This window comes from Hesperophylax consimilis, chromosome 7 (assembly GCF_061612785.1).
Source record: "Hesperophylax consimilis isolate HC1 chromosome 7, BYU_Hcon_1.0, whole genome shotgun sequence".
NCBI lineage: Eukaryota > Metazoa > Arthropoda > Insecta > Trichoptera > Limnephilidae > Hesperophylax > Hesperophylax consimilis.
In genome coordinates this window covers 34,935,485-34,955,881 of record NC_142842.1, presented here as the reverse complement: position 1 = coordinate 34,955,881, position 20,397 = coordinate 34,935,485, and the positions used below count along the sequence as shown (strand labels likewise).

Here is a 20,397-nt window from a genome sequence, read left to right as displayed (position 1 = left end):
TAAAAAAATGTCTAAACATGTAACTTGTAAACATTTATTAAATAATAAAAAATATATATATATATATAAATATTAATTGATTTTATAAAAGTTACAAATTAACTTTTTTTAAAGTATTTTATGTAGTATTTTAGTAAAGTAAAGTTATTTTTTATACCTATACAAATTACTTTTTTGTAAAATTTAAAAAAATATTTAATTAATTAAATCCGTAATAAACCCATATTTTGAGAACCATCTTCATTTCAACTTTCGTTCTAATTTGCTCAGTGCTAACTAAAAATGGATTTGTTTTTCTAAAATGGCAATAGATGTCGGTAATTTAATTCCGTCATTCAAATTATTAAATCCCCAAAATCATTCCTATTACGAATTCAGACCGTGACACCTCTGTCGGATTCTTTTAAAACTAAGTATTGTTTTTTTGTGGGTGTCACCCAAATCTAAATTCTTTACACGGAAGGCGGGCTCTTAATGCTAAAAAATCTGAAAATTAATGCTAAATTTTGCCATCTCTAATAATAATTATTAAATATATAATTACCCGCAATAGGTAGAAAACTCGGCTAACTTATCCGTTGGAATGGCCACTATGAATATAGGTTCGAATATCGAATGGTCCGAGTTTACTGTTCGATATTCAAACCTATGAATAGTGGCCATTACATCTGATGAGTTAGCCGAGTTTTCTACCTATTGCGGGTATGTATTTTTTCCAACTGATAGTTATTTTGACGGCTATGGCCAATATTCATAGGTTCGAGTCCCGAATACGAATCGATATTCGAACGTATGAATAGTGGCCATTATGGGTCGGTACATCAGTTGATATAAACTTGAAACATAATCCGTATGTATATACGGATATAATCTAGATATCAGCAATATAACACGCATTGTCTATGATTTTATTAGAGGGAAGTACTTGATTTTCTATGTTGCTTCAGTGGTATATCTATGCTTCAAAATGTCAAATATTAGCGGTCTAATTTACGAGTCGATTATTTGATAAAGTTCACCAATTCAATCAGCATGGTGTAATAGTATTTGTTTTGCTATAGTCAATGCATTATTCATTAAATTATGACAAACAAATCGCTGAAAATACTGACCTTATGTTGAAAAATTCCTCGTATCATACTTTACCCTACTATTTGTCTATTTTCGATTGACTATCAATTAATAACATCAACGTCGCTCGATGAATGTATTACTGGTGTAAAATTACTGAAACTTTAAAAAAATATTAAATTGGACATCAACAGTCCACAATTTATTAGTGAAAAATGTCGATGATAAGGCCCAGCAATTCCAGATAGAAATGCTGTGTAAAATTCATGACACCGAGAGTTTTTAATGGGCTATGATAATAATATGAATTCAATTATTATTGAACACAAAATAAAAGTTAGTGCCGGAAAAATAAACCCCTAGTTATCCAAATTATTCATTTAAAATATATATGATACATTAGAAAATATTTTTTTATAAAATTTGATTTGGTAAGGTTTTTATTACCGTAAACCTTTAGTCAAATTTAAATAATACCGAAATCTGGAGTAACTTTAAAGTGTAATTATTAATAACTATTGTAATTAATATTTATTTCACTCAGAAATCAATTGAGGCGTTGCGCTGCTTTTAAAAATTGAATTTTAACCAATTTGTTTTTCATTATAAGCACCTTCTTGGAAATTATCTAAATATATTGTCTGTAAGTCCCACAGTTTGGTAATGAATTCAGAAGGCGAAACAGCTATCACACCTAGTTATAATTACATATACGGGAACTTGTTTATAAATAAAATAAAAAATTTAATTGAAAAATAATAATAATATGGTTGGAGATATAAGAAAAACTTAATAATTAAATGGAGTTCTATAAGTAAAAATTGAAACAATAAAAAAAGTAATATTTTTTATGTCAAATACCTCAGTCATATAATTTTAAGTTTTTTGTAATAAAAATGGTATTTTTAGATAACTAACTCATGCACGAACAAATTTTATTGCATTCTGATATGAATATCGTTATGCTGTTATGGTAATAAATCATGCGTTATCTGCTTAGATTTTGTTTTGTATTCACATTTGTGTAGTGTTTTGTCTTTCTTTGTCTCGTTTTCGTTTTTAGTTTTTAATATTCATTTTATACATTCGATATTAATGATCAAGCTCTCTGTGCCTTTCATTTTTATCAATTAATTTTTCTGTTTCCTGTATTTTGATTTTTGTATTGTGCATTTTTTATTTTATTTTCATTGCAATGTCTCAAAAATGTACTTCATACGTATATTAGTAAAAGCCCCCTGAACGATTAAAATAAGATAAATAAATAAAATAAACATTCTATTTCCAATGAGAGGAAAAATAGTAGAAGAAAAATTAGGTACACAAATATAAAATATTTTTATTTATTTCTTAACGAGTAACATCATTTTATTTTCTGACGCCATTTTGAATTTAATATACGGAGAAAATGAGTTTTGCTAATTTATCAAAAATCTTCAAAAATATTTGTTTCCCAATAAACACGCGTTCATGCACCTGCGTTCGCCTTGATAATATACAGATTTATGAACACGTGTTCCGACATCATGATGATACATACAACCTATCAATTTATTCGTTAAGGGCCTGCAATCCCGTTTTTAACCGGATCACAAATAATTCTTAATATATCAGTAATTTTTCTCCGTGTACTTACATTTTCGGTTTGTGCAGTATCCAAGAAACTATTTATTTCATAACAATAACGCCTGTGACAGACAATGCTATAAGCGCGCTATATTCTCGTGGCTTGGGCTATTTCAACATATCGCTCGCCATACATCCATCTGTTGCACTGTTTGCCTACAGCATGTTTCAAACATTTTATGCGATTTCAAAAAAGAAAATATAGATGAAATTAAAAAGACAATTTTTAACATCGTAAAAAGGAAACACTGTATAACAGTAAAAAATCGAATATTCTAATTCAATACAATGAAGTACTTATTGTTCCTTTCTTGTTAACATAAATCCCTACAAGAAGGGGCAAGCAAGACAAGGTGCTGTTTATCATCGACGTTTGGCAAGGACATCTGTGTAATTGCGCGACCTATATATAGCATTAAAAACTCTAAAATAATAAAATTGTGTCTAATCTATAATGAGTAATTTGGCTAAGTCCCGTTTCACAGTAGTTCATACTCTGGACAGGGGAATAGCTGAAGAGTTATAGAGACTCTCCCACAAATCCATGCGCTCCTGGTTGGGGAACTTGTTCATGGTCAACTCTTCCCCAATCTCCATAAGAATCATGTGGTGACAGGTCACTGGGAGCCATTCCGTGCTGATGAGGCTCGACTGCTCAGGAGTGGGGTGCCTACAAAAGAAAAAATAAATAATTGATCATCAATTTAAAGTCAATACACACTTTAAAAGAATGACGAACGCAGAGAACAAATATTAAAACATGTTTGACGTAGCGTCTGTAAGACCTACTTGTTTCTTAGAAATTCAAATATAACATTTTCATCAAATGGTCATTCAACGCCATTTTGATTTTTTTTTTTTAAATGTGGCGCCGATTCATCATTCATCAAATTGTAATAAGCTGACAAGCTTAACAACATGATAGTTGTCCTCTTTTGCTAATTACAATTTTTACAAATTCCGAAACAGACTTAGAATTGGCATTTGACGTTAACCTTTCAACGGGAATCTAGTACGTAGGTCATATTTAGTAATTTTTAAATATAAATGTACAAATAACTAAAATAAAAAGTAAACAGGTAGGCCAAATATACATTGGCGTCTCAGTGCTGAGAGAATCCTTAAATTGAAAAACCCAAAAAATCCACCCTTTTGTGTTTTACTGATAGTTTGTTAGGAAATCCGCCAATTCATTCGTTTAAGGCCTGCTGGCCCGTTTTTAACTGGAATACGAATAATTTAGTCAGATTTTTAATAAGTTAGCAATGTTTTATACAAGTAAGTTTTCTCCGTGTGATATGAGATGCTCGAAATACTACTAAAGTCCATTTAAATGAAAAAACAAACAAATTTCAACAAACACAAACTGAGATTAAATAGATCAGTTAGACAAGCGTGCACAAAACACAAAAATACTTCGTCGACGGGCACAAGCTTTAGACATAAATTTTAGGCATAAAAGCATTTAAAAATTTTACACTCGATAGAAAAAATAAGGGAAACGGAAAAATTTACAATTTGGATTAAATAATAAAAAAAATCCATATTGAACAAATTTCGTAGGTTAAAAAAATAAAATTGCATTTCAAACCTAACCTTAAAAACAAATTTTAAAGCGCTCGCGAGGTGATTTACTACGAAAACGGAGCTATAGAAATGATTCAATCATTATTAAAACACATATTATGTGCACACTATGCAAGTATACAACCTTATATCATAAAATATGTAGCGTTATTTTCACTAACTCCTTAATTATTTTAAAACTGTAAAATTAAGTCATCATCACCGGTAAAGCACCTAGTTAGGCCCACATGATAAAATAATGTTCAAAACGGTTATGTATCAAATATAAAAATATTAATCATTATTCATTTTTATCAGGCGTCTAGTGTAGGTATCGATATTCGATAATACCCTATATCAATACGATATTGACGAAATCCTTCATCTACGGTCAGTTAGCGATATTTGCGAGCACGGCCATAATATGATTCCGACAGTCGATAAACAAAGCCTCCAAGGAGTTCGGTAGACAACTTTTATAATAGATAATGTCGATCGTTATGAAAAATAACTGACTTAGTAATTAATGGACGTGAACCAACAAAGCTCTTAAAAATTAAATAAATTGTATACGATCCACGGACTTAATTAATTCATCTAAGACGCGATCAATAGATTCCGTCCCAGCTTAGAGAAACGAAAGTTGTTAGTTATGACTCAAACCCAGAGGCGGATTTGCAGTCTTGGCCGCCCTAGGCCCCAGACCATGTAGCCGCCCCTTTCTCAGTACCCATCATATTGACCAGGAGTATCCAAACTTTTCAGTAAGTTCCTAGGGTCAAAACCGTTTTAATTTTCCTGCCATTATCATTCATGGTTCATGGGGTGAGATTTGTCCAGGTCTTGGCGACGGATACGTCTGCCCACCTGCTGCGTGGCGGGCTGGATCGAGAGAGACTTGACCCATCGCCTTGCACCGCAGTTGGAGGGATGTATTCATACGTATGTCACTCCTGGACACACTAATCCCCAGATTCCTACCCACCCCTCATACATTTTCCTTTTCAGAACTTCCTATACTTCCCTTCCTTAAAAAGACCCTCCACACAGCATCACCTAAGATGACAGAGGTCGTGAGGGAAAATATTTTCCTCAAAGCCTCCTGTGTGGAATTCATGTAAAAAATACGCTTGCTAAATTCGCTAGTTCAATTACTGTATAATTGTCGATTGTCGCAGGCCGGATTGATGACATTGGCGGGCCGTTGTTTGGAGACCCCTGATATAGACTATAGACTACATAATGAATTTACATTTAAAACAGTTTTAGGTTTAATTTATTTAACTAGTTTCAGGTTTATTCTCATACAATAATATATAAGTGTTTCACAGTTACAATTAGGGTTGCCAGATACGGGCTGGATAAAAAGTTATTATTAAGTCTCCAAACAAATAAAAGAAATCAGCACCTCTTTTAAATAAAAATCAACTTAAAGTACATATTCGAATATAATAACTAAACTTAAAATACAAATTAAAACGTTGGTAAAAAAAATTATATATTTATATTTTTATTTTTTAAAGAAAATACCTTTATAATGTCACACTTTATTATTCACTATCATCAGTGGAAAGTTCATAATTGGCATAAATAACATCTTATTATTGTATTATTTTATAATCTCTGATTTATTTATTTATTATAGCTTTTGTAAGGTGATTAAGAGCGTGTTCACAAAGAGCTATAATATGCGTGGGATGGCGTATTTCGGCATATCGCTCGCCGTACATTCCAAATTGGAAAGTATGGCGAGCGATATGCTGAAATACGCCATCCCACGCATATTATAGCTCTGTGTGTGAACACGCTATTATGCATAACAATACCTAACGCGGTTCAGACACTAGCGCAACTGAATCACGGTAGGGATTGGAAATACGCGAGCGGGCGAGCGACGGAGCATGAAAGGTTTGTCGAGGGCGGCTGCGGGGCGTGGGGGCGCGCCAAAGATATTAGAAGAACGAGATGTGCTATGAGCAGTTCGTACTGAGTGGAATTGTTTTGCCGAGTGTCGCCGGTTTTGTTCACCAATACTACTGCACACCTTCGCTTACGCTAAGGTATCCGCACTAATACATAGAACAGATTTCTGTGCGTACACGTCCCGATACCGTTCAAAGTACCCTAATTAGGTAGTACTCCGGCTACGGTCCGGCGGCCAACATAGCATATCTCGTTCTTCTAATATCTTTGGGGCGCGCTGTGTGCTGTGTGTGAAGACGCTCTTGCATATCGCTATTTCGTACGTAGAATATTTAGGTACTTAGGAAGTAATTTCTTGTTATCATCTGTGACTTTTTTGTCACGATTGGCCGCCCCTAATATCTGGCCGCCCTAGGCCCGGGCCTGCATAGGCCTAAGGGCAAATCCGCCTCTGCTCAAACCTCATTAACTAATGAACTCCCTTTTTAGAGTGAAGAAAAACATGCAGACTTCCAATGTATATTTAAGTTAATATATCAATTTGATATTGTTTTACTAGTATTTATTTCAATTTTTACGTAGCAGTTTAACGTTTAGGAAAGTCACAAACAAACCCGCCAGGATCGCCACTGTACAACGATTTCTTATTTATTTCGTGTCAATATCGGTTCGGCTATCGATAGCACAACCGTACTAGGGATATCGGTATGAATTCGTCGGAAGTTGATCCTATCGATCCGATATCATTCAAAGCAAACTTCGCAAGAAGAAATTGTGCGTGCAATGGACGGAGGACGCTGAAGTACACAGAGAGAAATAAAGTCTAACTTATTGCTCAAATAGCAAAAGGTTTTGCTGGTGGTGCAAACCAGAGCATGACCATTTGGACACACTAACCTTTTGCAGAATTAGCAAAACTCGTATTGCAAACAAGGTGCAATATGTATTGCAGCTTTAGCAAGACATATTGCACGTACTGCAAAATACGTTTTGCTAATGTTACAGAATGGTTTGGTAGTTTAGCAAGACATATTGCACGTACTGCAAAATACGTATTGCTAATGTTACAGAATGGTTTGGTAGTTTAGCAAGACATATTGCAAACCTTCAAATACTTCATTGTAAAAGACCAGCTAAACATTATGCAGCTCCTGAAGAACATTATTTAAGACCTGCACAACATATTGCTACTCCTTTATCTTGTCCATGGATGCTGTACAGAAAACACTTTGTTAAAATTTTAATACATTTATGTACAGGTCAACATTACAATTACAACAATGGAAAAATTATAACAGCTTGGCTCATGAAGACAATTAAGGATTAATATTTATTGAGATACAACAAGAAACATCTGCTAAAATGTAGTAAAATGTGGACTCTGACTGGGTATTGCATGTATTATTAGTAAAACAGATTTATTTTTTTTTTAAGAAAATTTACAGGTATTATTACATTTATAAATACAAACATGATAAAAAATACAAATAAAACCCAATTACAGATCTTCCTGTAAACACAAAATTATAACAAAAAAGGATGGGTCCAATACCCCTCGGAAAATATTTACAAAAAATGCAAATTTTGAATGTAAAAATAAAAAAATAAAACAAAAATAGCCTAAGATGTATGAGCATCAATGAAACAAACCATATAATGTAAATAATTTTCTACATACATAAATAATAAATTTTAAAACACAATATTATTTTGAAGAACCTTACTACAAAACACAAACAGCAATAATCACTAATACATACCTACAACTGAACAAATTTAATAATGTCTATAAAATGAAAGGAATGCAACTGGATATTTATTTATTTATTTACGCCCTAGTGGGCTTTTACAAAAGTAGATACATAAGTAATACAGTTGTGTTAATAAATACAAAGTATACAATATATAATGATTTAAGATTAAATTAAAGCAAATTAAATTTATGGATATGGAAGCGAAAAATGTATAAAGAAATATATATTAAAAATTAAATAAAATAAAATAAAAAGTGTATTCACCACGGAGTCGTTAAATCATACATTTTGATGACAGATAAGGTCAGAGTCTAACTGAGGTACTATAATACTCAATATAATTACACTTTAATACTACAATGTATTAATGAATTAATAAAAAGTGTATTCACTACAGAGTCGTTGAATCATACATTTTGATGACAGATAACGTCAGAGTCTAACGGAGGTACTACTCAATATAATTACACTTTAATACTACAATGTATTAATGAATTAATTAAAAAAACTGCATGCTTTTATCATATAGAAGATTTAAAGTTATTCTCATTTGGGTTTAGTTTACATTTTTAAACAAAGTACCTAGTAAAAATATTTTGTGAGATAAATTCTGTAAATGTGACTATATGAATCTATAGTCACTCAAAGCGTTGGTTAATTTTTAAACGGCGTGACGTCTTGACAGCTGTTCCTAAGAAAAAAACAATTATGAAGTATTGACCTGTATTCGAATGTCTTCTCACTCAAAACTACCTTGAAATAAAGGTGAATATGATCTACAGAAGAATCTACTTTATAGGAAATAGATTTAAAAAAAATATATGCAAATACCATGATAAAAGTTAGGTATTGAAAGTTAGTGGGTCCCAATACCAACCTCAGTGCTACTGCTAGATGCCGATGTTGGTGTGCTACTCTTGACGTATGGGGTAGGTAATGAGGGTGCGACCATCAATGTTGCTGCTGCCTCATACAGCTTCGATGCAGCCAAGAGCGCATCAAGCTGTTTGACAAACTTCGCCTGTTGTCCAATTTTGGCAAGTAATTTTTCGACCATAAATGGCTTCAGCGCCAGGAATGCTTCCTTGTCAATTTCTTGTTCTGTATAGACAAGGATCATAGGGTGTTTAGTACCTACTAATAATCACATATAAATAACCGCATCTACTAGCAACTAAAATACACCATCGAATTTAGACTGAAGTGGGAGTTAGATTAATTCAAAAGCCAAAGCCAACTTGCATCAAAGAACTAAATTTGAATCAATTTGGCAATGGCTTCCCAGGCAGGATGGAACTGTCACAACCCTGGTGGCTTCTTTTCTTGGCTGGACTGGAATAGGTGTGTTATATGTAATTGTATAAGGTATGATGATTCTGTGATTATATTATAACGATCCACATACCTTCAAAGTTATCGAGCGTTGCAGAGTCGTATCCCCACAGGGATAAAGTATCTCGAACAAACTTGTCGGCCATGATGAAAAACGCACTATTGCGCACTATAATATTGACGAAACAAACAGCTGACCGGACGAGCAATGCCGATAACGGCCGAAGTGGGCCGAAGTCGAACGAACACCCGAAGTCCAGCAAAACGTATTGCTAAATTTGGCGGCAATATGGAATCTGCTAAATGTTTTGCACCGTCTGCAATACGTTTGTCTGAAAGACTGCGCATTTCAATCTCCAAAACATTTGGCAGATTTAGACAAACTAGTTTGCTAAACATTAACTTGGAGTCTAGCAAAACATGTTCTTCAGTTCGTGATGCTCCGCTTTGCTAAAAATACCATAACTATTGCTAAAACAGCAAAACTTTTTTGCAAAGCTAGTTTGGTTTTTATTTTTCTCCGTGTAACACAGATCAGGGAAGCCTGATGGAGGCGCCTTGTCGGAGCAAGAATAGGACAAGGGGGAGAAGATGAGATGAGATCAATCAATTTATTAATCATTGTGTAAGTGTGTGACGATCTTCAGCTAAACCTAATACGTCAATAAATATGAGTCAAATATTATTCTTTGGGACATTGAATGGAAACAGGACACGGGCAGTCCCATTTTTATCCCTGTTTTCGTGTGCGAAAATGGTGGAACTACTTCACATTTGCAGTCGATTTAGTGATATAACTTTTTTGATTTTGGCTTTCGTTTTCGGGTACATCGAATCTGAACTTGGAATTTTTTGGATTAAATTTAGGATAAGTCTTTTATATAAGCTATTTAATGTCTCTTAAGTACGTAGAAGCATAAACCTGGCTCCAAAAGTTTTCTTAAACTCTTTAGCTGCCAAAAAAAGGAAAATTATTTGAAAAAAATTGAAAAAGAATTGTTTTGGTTTCTCTGTGTGACGTGTGACGACTCACCAGTTTCCCGTTTGTTTCAAGTTAACCGTGAGTTGACAGTGAACCAAATTCTTACATAAGTATTAAGAAATCTAATTCAATTGAAGATTGGTATAAATCGCATTCTAATCGAAAATATAGTTCTGTTACCCTAACAAGAATACAATTTTCTATCAATTTCCATATTTTCGTTTGTTATAAATCTTCGCTTAATGCCGTACAATGAATGTAAAATGTTTTCAGAATTAGGTCGCTATGTGAAGGGCTACCAAACGAGTTTAACTTGCATTATACACTCATACATATTTATAAGTGTGTACGTTTGAATTTGACCCACACCGAAAAACAACGAGAATAAGATTGTAATATGCTTCATCGACAGTAGTAGGTAAAACCTTTTAATAACTTCACTTTCCTTTATCTCTACCAGGAAATATGTGGTGCGTGTGATTCAGCTCGTAGTTTGTAGTTTGCAGGTCGACTGCGACGCGTAGGAATGATCTATTAGTCACTTTAATAACTGTATTTACCTGCGCGTATTATACGATAAGACCTTGGATTTACACTAGGTACCTACTGTGATACTTCTATTTCACTCGTATATCTATACTTAATCATAATCAATAATAAATACCTAGGCTGACTGTACTGTGAAAAGTTACAAGACGTTATCAATGTATAAAACAGGAAATCGCATTACTCGGATATACCTACACGTTTAATTAGCAGTAGGCATTACTGACAAAAGAACAATAAGTAGGTGATATTATTCTACGAAAGTGCATAATGTGATTGTAGCATCAACAACAATTGCGTTAATATCGAAAACAAACATTAGCGATAATAATTCTTGTTAAATAAACTTCATCCGTGTGTACGTAAACAGGTAGGTACACTGTGTTATTATTTGCATTTTGGCTATCGAAATTGGTAAAATCAACCTGCTAAACAAGCCTAACAGAAAGCGGAGTTGGAATTTGTGAACTCTCGTAAAACAAATACTGTTTTCTTACCCGCTCTTGGCGAAATCTGTCCACATCTGCACCATGCGTTTTCTTATGAGGGTGTCCTTTTCGGAAGGTTTAATGTGCTTAACGAATATGCAATCTCCTAAATATGTTGTATCGTCTCCGTGATAGGCTCCTTTATCCTTGAGCTTATATAAAACTTTGATGAAATTAATAGTGCCATCATACGCGAATAAGTAAATATAATTTTCCATGTGATTATTTCTCAAGCGATTGATTAAGGATTCGTTGATTCCTGACAGGAAGCACAAGTCCGATAGAAAGGCATCGGCAGCTTCCGTGTCGTCTTTCTGGTTGTATGTTTCCCTTAATCGGAGGTCGAAATGAACTCTGTCCACACGGAAACTAGAAGGCAAGTAATCGATGAAGTCTCTCTTCTTTAGTTTTTCAGTGTTTTGGCCATAGTGAATCTTGAACAAACCACCTTCGTTTTCACAGAAACCCGTAATTGTCGGCACCTGGTTGAATTCACCAGAGGTCAAGAGTTTTAAGGGATCTTCACTTAAGAACGGTTCCACTCCAGGAAACGTTTTCTCAACAACGGGGACAAATGGAAACATTTCACCATTTTTTATATCTTCTTCGTCCAAGACAGTGAAAGCCAATCTCACGAGCTTCTCTGCGTCAACATTCTGTAAGTCTTTGATCAACTGCTTTGGGTCTTCGGTGGTGATTTCTAATTTTTTAACAAGGTTGGCAACTAGCTTTTTAGGGTTTCTCGATCTGGCCCATGGGTTTAGAGAAGAACCTGATTGCAATATGGCTTTGTGGAATAGTCCGTCTGACATGGGGGATAATATGTGATACTCAACAGACGCAGCACCAGCGCTTATTCCAAATATGGTTACATTGTCCGGATCTCCATTGAAAGCGCGAATGTTTTTCTGGACCCACTTCAGGGCAAGGTTTTGGTCTCTGAGGCCGGCATTTCCGATGGCTTCAGGAGTGTCCATGCACAAGAAACCAACAACCCCGAGGCGGTAATTAATTGTCACTAAGATGGTGTCTTTAGCTATGATAAAGTCCGGACTGAACCAGTCACCGCTGCCTGTTCCGTTGACGAAGCCTCCTCCGTGGATGAAGAACATGACTGGCAGGAGCTTGTCCTCGTCTCCCTCGAGGGGTAGACTGGGTGTGAAGACGTTCAGGAACAAGCAGTCTTCGGAACCGAAGTAGATGCTGTTGACCATCTCAAACTGTGCGCATATTTGTCCCTCCTGGGTTGCATCGTGGACTCCAGACCATGGCTTCTTTGGCACCGGCGGCTATAACAAATTAAAAATTAATCACCAAGAATTGGATTACCACGGTCATTAGGTACACAATCAAAATGTTTTTTAATCAAACGGGGAACATATATTGCAGGAATCGGGAGAAGAGAGATTATGACTTTTCAATCGATAAATACCACAGAAGAAGTTATAGTTAAGTATGCCTAGAATCGCCTTGTCTAAGCGATAAACAGTAATATGAGAAACTATAAAGAAAAAATTATTTGAAAAAAAGTTTTTTGGTTTCTTTGTGTGTCGTGTGACAATTCACCAGTTTCCCGCTTGTACTATGGGTTTCAAGTGAACCATGAGTAAACAGTGAACTAAATTCTTACAGAAGTATGTATTAAGAAATCTAAGTTTCGATCAAAGATTAGCTAAATGAGTAACCAGTAAGAAATTCAACGTAATATTTATGAATACAACTTACAATAATAATATTTGCGTTAGAATGATTTATTTTTAGGGCATTATGCCGTGTTGCTACCTTATTTTGCTACCTTAGTACTCCGAAACGTTGGCTAAATAAGGAAATAGCGCAATACGTCATAATACCGCAAAAATAAATCACTGTAATACTTTTGGCCGTGAAAATCTCAAATCATATTTGCGTTGTTTATTATGTATTGAATATGAAGTCAGCAAGCCAGTAATGTTTATTATGTATTGAATATGAAGTCAGTAAGCCAGTAATGTTTATTATGTATTGAATATGAAGTCAGCAAGCCAGTAATGTTTATTATGTATTGAATATGAAGTCAGCAAGCCAGTAATGTTTATTATGTATTGAATATGAAGTCAGCAAGCCAGTAATGTTTATTATGTATTGAATATGAAGTCAGCAAGCCAGTAATGTTTATTATGTATTGAATATGAAGTCAGCAAGCCAGTAATGTAAATTTCGTATTAAACATTTGCCGACTTGAATTCCAAACGCTGTAATTCTATTTACATAAAATTGGACTTGACACCTTTGTGCACCGTATTATCTTTGTGCACGGTGTCCGAAAACTTACTACAAGTGGGAAACTGGTAAATCTGTATCACATATATAACAAAAAAAAAATTTCTGCAACAAAAAAAGATTTGAGGCCAGGTCATTTTAAAATACATCGAACAGCTGATATTAAGTAGGGACTGATTTTTTTCTATTTATATAATTTGACCTAAAAATTACAAAATCAAATTTGATTTATCCGAAAGCTCAAACAAAAAAAAATTGTGTCGATTGCAAATGTGATTTTTAGTTTTCTGTTTCCAATTTCCAGATTGTAATACGAGTTTCCGGATACCGTGTAAATTATCCGAACGCCATCCGTGTTTAAGACGAGACAATACCCTAAAATAAAGCCAGACGTAAGTGAAGCAACTGTGCACAAAAATATTCAACACGCGACTCTCGTGTATTGGAGAGACCTGCGGTTGAATTTGCCCCATAGAAATTATAAAATAAACTAGAAATCAACCCTTCGGTACTTTCAACGCATTTGTTCAGTTTGCCATATTTTCTGTGTATTGCAAATGTTCTACTTGTTCCGTAAAAAACAAATACTATTTTAGAAACAAGATTAAATAATCTAGAATGCATTTAAAATAAACATTAATATTTATAAATAATAAAATTTTAATATCAAACGTGAAAAAATTTGTCTAAAAAAACTTAATTTTTTATTCAATTATAGAAAAATCGTTATTTCGAAAACACTTTCTTTTTGTTTGGGGAATTCGTAAGAAAACCGTACCTTTCCTTTTACCTCGTTCATATAATAAAAAATAAGAAATAATTTTTAAAATGAAACCTATTATTTCAAAAATATGAATTATTCATTTTAACTGTTTTTAGGATTTTATTAACGGATTCCAGCATAAATATTTGAACTAAACTGGAAAGAATTATTATTTCTCTTTCTAGCGTCAAAAAATCAACGAATTCCGTAAGACAGTAAAAAGATAAAAATACTTTTATAAAATATGGACGTTCGGTCATATATGACCCTAAAACGCTGGAGAGGTTAACAACGTCAGTGATGAAGTCGTGTAAAAACAATATTCGGCGCGCGGCCCAGCTTAACGTATTGACCTACGGTTGACTTTGCCCTAACAGCCTAGAAAAGTTTATTTTAATTATTTCTGATGAACGTATTCCTAAAATCTCTAAAGTTTCCAAAGGAATTTCTTGGGAAGATTCATCGTAAAAAAAAAACAGGTGCTTAACGCTGATTTTGTTTTTGAAAAATGTTTTATAACATTTTCAAACCGTTTTATATAAAATATTTTAATGGTAAGGTCCTGTTTTTATTAATCTTAAATATAAACAACTTACATCCGTAAGGATCCTTCTAGAAACATTTTAGTAATACGTTCATCAGAAATAATTCAAATGTGAGCGTAGAGCAAACCCCGTTATTAGAGTATTATGTCACCTTAATCATTTAGGTCAGCATGAAAAGAATTTGCAAAAGTATCTAATAAGATATCCACAGACATAAGAATATATAGACTAGAAATTAAAGGTAGGTAAAATGAAAATTCACTTTCATTATATTATTTTACGTATGCGAATGGTGAATTAAAAGGTTTTATTTAAAAATTTCGTATTACCCGTGGCCAGCGATCCCGAATAATTACTCAAAACCACAGACATAGGAATTAATAGACGAGAAGATAATGGCGAGGGGTAAAATCGACTGTTGAAGAACGAAGGAGGTAAAGCTGACTGTGATTCGTCAATAAATCAATCTGACAGTATATAGATAGGCATCTCGCATTATAATATCACCATTTAGTTCTTAAAAGTAAAATCTGCTTTTGAATGAATAGACATTTTTACATGGGAGCGCAAATTACTCGCCACGTTATGAACAAATTTGCGAAGTCCAAATTCGACAAAATAATTTCTTCTATTTTCAGAGTCGAATATTTTGTTTACGTATTTAGTTAAGACACTTTTATAAGTGTTCATAATTTACTTCCCAGTAACAACGATGCGCACACTTGAGAATCGCTACATTCGACCAATGTTGGCTCGATGTGATAGTATATGTTTCTACAACTGATTCATATTATACGACGTGAATAAGCTTAAAATGATGCTTACATATGGAATGTAATACGACAATTGGGTTTATTCTCTTTTTCACATCTATTTTTACAAGTTTTCATATCACAAGCCACTATTTTGCCGTGTTATTTCATAAAATGCCTCGACCATAGCTCGACGCTAGTTCGAACAAGAATGATGACGTCACATTCTCAAGATTCACGGGAAGCCATACGCGAGCCCAGCCGGCTCCAATGGAACCGGTATGGGGAGTGGGGAATAATACGCTTTTAATCACTTAGGGCAGGTCTACTAATATTCATATGTCTATGAAGATATCTTATTCTCAAAATTGCGGTATATTTATGTGGTTTCAGAACAGGAATTCCCATCGTTGAATTATATCTTTTACATGATAAATAATGTTATCATTAAATATTTCTAATTTGCTTCTTATCATTTTTTACTATTTCTCTGTTTATATATTTTTTTTGATTTTAATTTACATTGCTCGTTACTGAATTACAAATGTTAATGGCGTAAAACTCAATACAAACGTAAATAAATAAATAAATATGTTTTATATATCATACCCCTAAATGGGCTTTCGCAAACTTGTGATAATATGTACATAATAATTTAGTGGAACGGTAATTAAAAGTTAAATTTGCATTTAAAATTATATACAACCTAACTAGAAAAAGATTATTATGCTAACCTTAATTGTAGTTTTACGGAGATGTGTTATTATAGCTTTCTTGTAACTATATTTCGTGCACTTGAAAACATCTACAATGTCTGTGAAAGTATTGCCATCTGCATGCAATCTAGGTACAAATGAGTATCTAAATGACAAAGTCCTAATATTACTATGGTAATTAAAATAAATTTTCGATCGAGTAGTTCTAGTTATTTTATAACTATATGTTGCAATAACTAAATACTCGTGACTCGTGACGTCTCCACACCAAAGAAAACAATCCACCAAGGAACATCCGTGTACGCTGTTTTAATTGCTTCTGTAATTGGTAGAATATTGTCGTTAGGTTCTAATGATTACTGAAGGAGAAATATAAATAAAGTCACGTAGAATGTACATATAATATACTTACGACAAAGGAAGTTTGCTGAAGAGAATGTAAACATGTTTAGTTTAGTCTGGTTCGCCAAGGTTCTTTTTGCGGAAACCAGGAACGACTTTTTTAACTCAATTCAACTCCGAACAGAAAACCATGCCATAAAACATAAATATACATTATCACAAGTGTTTTTAATGATAAATTATCAACAAGCTTAGTCTAATGTAAACTGAATCACACTTATCATCAGCTCTCGAGGCAAAGGTGAGTTCTCAAAGATAATTTTCCGAAACTAATACAAACAATTAACACTCGGCTAAAGTCCACATAAATCATTCGTTCGCCACTTTCAAAATGTAACCAAAATCAAAATATTTGTACTTAGCGATTAGAGAAAATGTGAAATACGTAAATAGCTCTTTTGCGTTACTGTTTCACGCTTTGCTGTTATTTCAAACCATACATTAAAAAAAAATGAAATACGTAAATAGCTCTTTTGCATTTCTGTTTCGCGCTTTACTATTATTTCACACCATACATTAGAGAAAATGTGAAATACGTAAATAGCTCTTTTGCATTACTGTTTTGCGCTTTACTGATATTTCACACCATACATTAGAGAAAATGTGTAATACGTAAATAGCTCTTTTGCATTACGGTTTCGCGCTTTGCTGTTATTTCACACCATACATTAGAGAAAATGTTAAATACGTAAATAGCTCTTTTGCATTTCTGTTTCGCGCTTTACTATTATTTCACACCATACATTAGAGAAAATGTGAAATACGTAAATAGCTCTTTTGCATTACTGTTTCGCGCTTTACTGTTATTTCACACCATACATTAGAGAAAATGGGAAATAAGTAAATAGCTCTTTTGCATTACTGTTTCGCGCTTTACTGCTATTTCACACCATACATTAGAGAAAATGTGAAATACGTAAATAGCTCTTTTGCATTACTGTTTCGCGCTTTACTGCTATTTCACACCATACATTAGAGAAAATGTGAAATACGTAAATAGCTCTTTTGCATTACAGTTTCGCGCTTTACTGTTATTTCACACCATACATTAGAGAAAATGTGAAATACGTAAATAGCTCTTTTGCATTACTGTTTCGCGCTTTACTGTTATTTCACACCATTTGTCCGTTCACACCATACATATTCACGCCTCGAAGGCTTTTACATGTATTCATTGTTATTGGTAAGTTGTTCAGGAGTGCAATGACAAGTGTTACGTAACATAATAAAAAGAGTATGAACGATTTAAACAGGTGCAACACAAGTTATCATAGAGAGTTCTGTTGTACAAAGGAGTTCAATAATTGAATATAACAATAAAAATAAAAAAAATTAGTACGGTACCATGATAATAGTAATGATAGAGCAATGTGTAGTAACTTTGTTGAAATTTATAAAAATAAACATGGACAGTTTGTGGTAAAGCATGTTTGTATTAGGCAACCCTTATTACACCAGATTGGGTATTTTACAGAACATAGCTAAATTAATACAGCGATAAAAGGCGCACATGAAGAAGTATGAAAGATATAATGAAATATATCGACAAATACAATGGAGTTTGATAAGTGTATTATACTAATATAATATCGTAATTAAAGTAAGTTGGTTAACAGAATTATAAAAATAAACATGAACAATTTGTTGTAAAGTCCGTTTGTAATTAACAAACCTTTACTAGTCCAGATTGGATGTTTATGAGAAAAATAAAGAAAAAAACAATTTAAAGATAAAATGTGCATATGAATAATTATAGATCTGTTACAAATATTCTTATAAACTGGATTTTAATTATTCTAAACGTTATTTTGGTAAAAGTTGACAAGTCTGTTGACTCCGAGGTACAAGCATATGCTGAAATTCTACCAAAATCAAATTGACAATCAAAGGTCATTCGACTGGTTTTATGTAAATTTAATATTGCCATTAAAGTCTTCATACGTACATTATTTTCAACTCACGTAATAATCCCTTTTTACTCATCTCTCGGAAAGATGTTTACGTTCTGCGTTCAAGATGAAATATTTTAATTTACATAATAATTATGAAGTGATAAGCATTGCTAATAGCTCTACATTATTAAGTCAGTAGTATTACTAAGTAAGCAGTTATTAAATAGCTCCATTTTACATTCGTTGACCGTGGGAAGGTTAATTCAAATACTTCCATTGAAAACATCACGAGAGCGTACGTGAGTTTTGGTCAGAAATATAGCGTGCTACACCAGAGTGACTCTTATATTGATTGTTTACAAATGTATTCCGAGTAGTTAATGTTGTAATCCCATGCCCTAAATATTCACTTTATAGTTTAACTGCGGTGGCCTTATTTGCAATTTCAACATTTTACGTCTGTTTTCATCATTGAAATTGAAGAGGCGAGAAAATTATTTTGTGGGCGCGTCTATCTGCCCGAAACAAGGTCAATTTTGTCTTACTTCTTGTGAAAAATTCTACTTTCATAAAAAAAACATCATCAGTTTTATTGGCCTGTCTGGACCTAGAGATATTACTCTCTCTAAATCTGCTCACTTCAATATTTTTAACTAATGATAAATCGTAACTGTGTATTATGTATATCCCATAAGAAATAATAATGAATGGATAATAGAAGTACGTGCTAAGAGAGAATACCATAGATTGTTGGGCTACCTCCTTATTTAGCCAACGTTTCGGACAGCATTACAGTGTCCATCATCAGGGCAGATGTGTAGATGTGACAGATGGGCCCTGATGATAGACACTATAACGCTGTCCGAACGTTGGCTAAGTAAGAAGGCATGTTATCCCAAAAATAAATTACGCTAATACTTTTGGCCCTGAAAATCTCAAATTATATCAAATCAGATTGTATAATTGACTCAGGGCCAAAGTAACTCAGGGTAAAGGGTATGATTTTTGGGTATGAATCTAGGGATCAGTGTGTCCAGGGGATGGGTCGAGAGACCAGTTGGAGCTACCAAACCAGCCTCATACCAGGGAGTAAGACTGAGTAAGTATTTAGCAAGTAATTACCTGGAATCTAAGTTCCCCCAGAGGAGCCTCGGCGTAGGGAATCCCCTGGAAACTGTAGAACTGCCTCCCTTCAACAGAGGTCGCCACTGTCCCTTCAAGCTCTCCCTCCAGCACCTTCACCCGCGGGTTTGCCATGACTAGTCACTGATTAAGTGTCAACTGCGATGACAGTAAGAGTTGTTATTATGTTGTTTGCGCGGGCGACGAGAGACGCAGCGCGCTGCGACCGGAGAGACGGCTAAAACTGAACTGAGAATAATTATTGAGAATTGAGCGCGGGTAGAGTCAGTGGAGTACCGATTGAAGGGCAGAACAATCTACCGCGCGACCGCCGTTTATTATAATACGTACTGTCTATTCTAGTACGGCTTCACCGGGCAACTACAAAAACATGGCTTTATTTAATCAAATACAAAGGGGGAAGCGATACATAACATACAACTAACTCCCCCTTCAAATACAGAATGTGGGTAACTAGTTAGTTGGTGACGCCTGGGTACTTTTATTGCTTTCTACACAATAATAATAATTACGGCATATTTTTCGATTTGTAGAGATGGAATATTACTTACCCTAGCGCCAAATTCGTAAAACTAGATAAACAGGTTGTCCGGGGGTAAAGTGCGGTAACTTCTGGAGGTGATTCCACACAATGGTA

The 20,397-nt window shown here is 34.0% G+C and overlaps 1 protein-coding gene across 1 annotated transcript; it reads right to left on the bottom strand.

Moving 5' to 3' along the window:
* Positions 1 to 2,952: 2,952 nt before the first annotated feature.
* On the bottom strand, positions 2,953 to 20,064 carry LOC149422683 (juvenile hormone esterase-like). Its single transcript, XM_089633447.1, has 3 exons — positions 19,740 to 20,064; positions 11,298 to 12,577; positions 2,953 to 3,367 (listed from the first exon to the last, which is right to left on the bottom strand). Exons 1-3 carry the CDS (start codon positions 19,872 to 19,874, stop codon positions 3,187 to 3,189), a joined length of 1,596 nt encoding a protein of 531 aa, XP_089489573.1. The 5' UTR covers positions 19,875 to 20,064; the 3' UTR covers positions 2,953 to 3,186.
* Between the last annotated feature and the right edge of the window lie 333 nt (positions 20,065 to 20,397).

Bases quoted from the DNA above. Each gene is read 5' to 3' on its own strand.
- LOC149422683 (XM_089633447.1), bottom strand. From the start codon at position 19,874: ATGGCAAACCCGCGGGTGAAGGTGCTGGAGGGAGAGCTTGAAGGGACA. The intron at 12,578-19,739 runs GTAATTACTTGC...AATTTGTTATAG, and splicing joins TGGGGGAACTTAGATTCCAG to CCGCCGGTGCCAAAGAAGCC. The intron at 3,368-11,297 runs GTAAGAAAACAG...TTTCTTTTGTAG, and splicing joins ACAGATTTCGCCAAGAGCGG to GCACCCCACTCCTGAGCAGT.